This window comes from Hippopotamus amphibius, chromosome 3 (assembly GCF_030028045.1).
Source record: "Hippopotamus amphibius kiboko isolate mHipAmp2 chromosome 3, mHipAmp2.hap2, whole genome shotgun sequence".
In the NCBI taxonomy this organism is placed as follows: Eukaryota; Metazoa; Chordata; class Mammalia; order Artiodactyla; family Hippopotamidae; genus Hippopotamus; species Hippopotamus amphibius.
The window spans coordinates 111131802-111133724 of record NC_080188.1 but is presented as its reverse complement, the minus strand read 5'-3'; the positions used below and the strand labels follow the sequence as shown (position 1 = coordinate 111133724).

Sequence of the window (1923 nt, the reverse complement as noted above, 5' to 3'; positions counted from 1 at the left end):
CCAAATCATGGAATTGCATCCTTTTACTTCTTAAAAGAATTATCAAATCAATTCAGTGAGGCAATGTATCCTTATCAAAATAGAGTACACACTCAATGAACCAAATCTGAGAAAAGTCAGCAACATGGAAAAAAAGCAACAAATCTAATTTATCTTAAAGAAGATCTCTTATGCAAATAGACACACACAAAACATGAATTTTAAACAAGAATTACTTCTGTTCTTAAGATATTTATCTTGATATATCCACTGTTGTAGACAAATGGGCTGATTTATACAAAATTAGTTGCTGTGTTGATCTGAGCTGCTGAAATGCCATGATGCTGAATCAATAGGCTCTCTAGAACTCATAGGTGAAAATAATAGCACTGAGGAGAAAAGAACATGACCCTAAGATCACCATGTACAAGGAGGGGGGTATTTGAGCAAATTCAGATGACCTTAGTCTTTAAATCATCCCACTCCAATGAGTCTCCTTGAAACCAAAATGGAGTTTGCTCTTAACACACCTGTGGAAGAGTGTGAAGAAGTGAAACAGAATGAATATGCTAACACAAAAACACACACATGTACACAAACACACATAGACACTTGAAAATTGCTTCTAAAGGTTGAAAATACCACAAGAGTCATTTAAATTCATCTTTTGTACCTATTATTCTTTCTCATTTACACACAGCATATACACTCTCCTTGACTGCTCTTAAGGTCTATCGTGCCCTAACTCATTCTACTATACTATAAAATTGACTTAATTATTTTGCTTATGCTTCATCTCTTCTTCTCAGAGATGGCAATTTTTTTTAAATTTTTCTTTCAGTAATGCTTTTATTGTACTTAGAATTTTGAGTGGCATGTTGAAGTCATTCTCTAAATATATGATGAACTCATTTGTATTTATTTCTCTCTGAAAGTACACAAAACAAGGCAGAAAATCCTTAACCTAATTTATAGGGATCAAATTAACCGTGGTCTTTAAGAAAACATATTGCACAGTTTCTTCCACATCCTTTGTAATGCATATTTTACATCTTTGTTTCTCAAGCTATAGATCAAGGGATTTAACATGGGGATAACAAGGGTATAAAATAGAGATGCCACTTTATCTGTGTCAAAGGAATGACTGGACTTGGGCTTCACATACATAAATGTCAAAGCCCCATAGAACAGTGTGACCACTGTCAGGTGAGATCCACAGGTAGAAAAAGCCTTCTGCCTCCCTGCAGCAGAGTTCATCCTGAGAATAGCTACAAGGATGAGCAGGTAAGACACAAGAACTATCACAAGGGTGAAAATCAAATTAAAAGCTGAGAAAATCATTATCATATATTCAATTTCATCTGTGTTCAAGCAAAGCAAAGATAACAAGGGGAAATTGTCACAGTAGAAATGGCTGATGATATTATAGCCACAGAAGGATGAATTAAAAATCTTTACAGTGACTAGAAGAGACAGGAATGTGCTATAGAGATAAGGGATTGCCACCAGTACCCTGCACACTCTTTGTGACATGATGACTGTGTAGAACAGAGGGTCACAGATGGCCACATAGCGGTCATAGGACATTGCCGCCAGAATAAAAATTTCAGTGACAATGAACATGATGAAGAAAGCCAGCTGTGTGGCGCACAAATAATAGGAGATTGAATTTTGATCCACAACAAAACTTACTAACATTTTGGGTCCCACGGTTGTTGAATAACCAAGATCAGTAAAAGCCAGGTGTCTGAGAAAGAAGTACATGGGTGTTTGTAGCCTGGAGTCCACCTTGGTGAGGATGACCATTCCCAAGTTGCCCACCAGTGAGATCAGATAGATGATGAGGAAGAGCCCAAATAATGGAGCTTGCAGTTCAGGGCATTCTGTGATTCCCATGAGGATGAATTCACTCAGCACTGTTCCATTGTGTTTTTCCATTTTATC

General features: G+C 36.9%; 1 protein-coding gene across 1 annotated transcript; it reads right to left on the bottom strand.

Annotated features, from left to right (window-relative positions):
• Positions 1-975: 975 nt before the first annotated feature.
• On the bottom strand, positions 976-1923 carry LOC130849367 (olfactory receptor 8K3-like). Its single transcript, XM_057728207.1, has one exon. It carries the CDS (start codon positions 1915-1917, stop codon positions 976-978), a length of 942 nt encoding a protein of 313 aa, XP_057584190.1. The 5' UTR covers positions 1918-1923.

What these genes read in the sequence shown, in the direction of transcription:
- LOC130849367 (XM_057728207.1), bottom strand. Translation starts at nt 1,917, where the DNA reads ATGGAAAAACACAATGGAACAGTGCTGAGTGAATTCATCCTCATGGGA.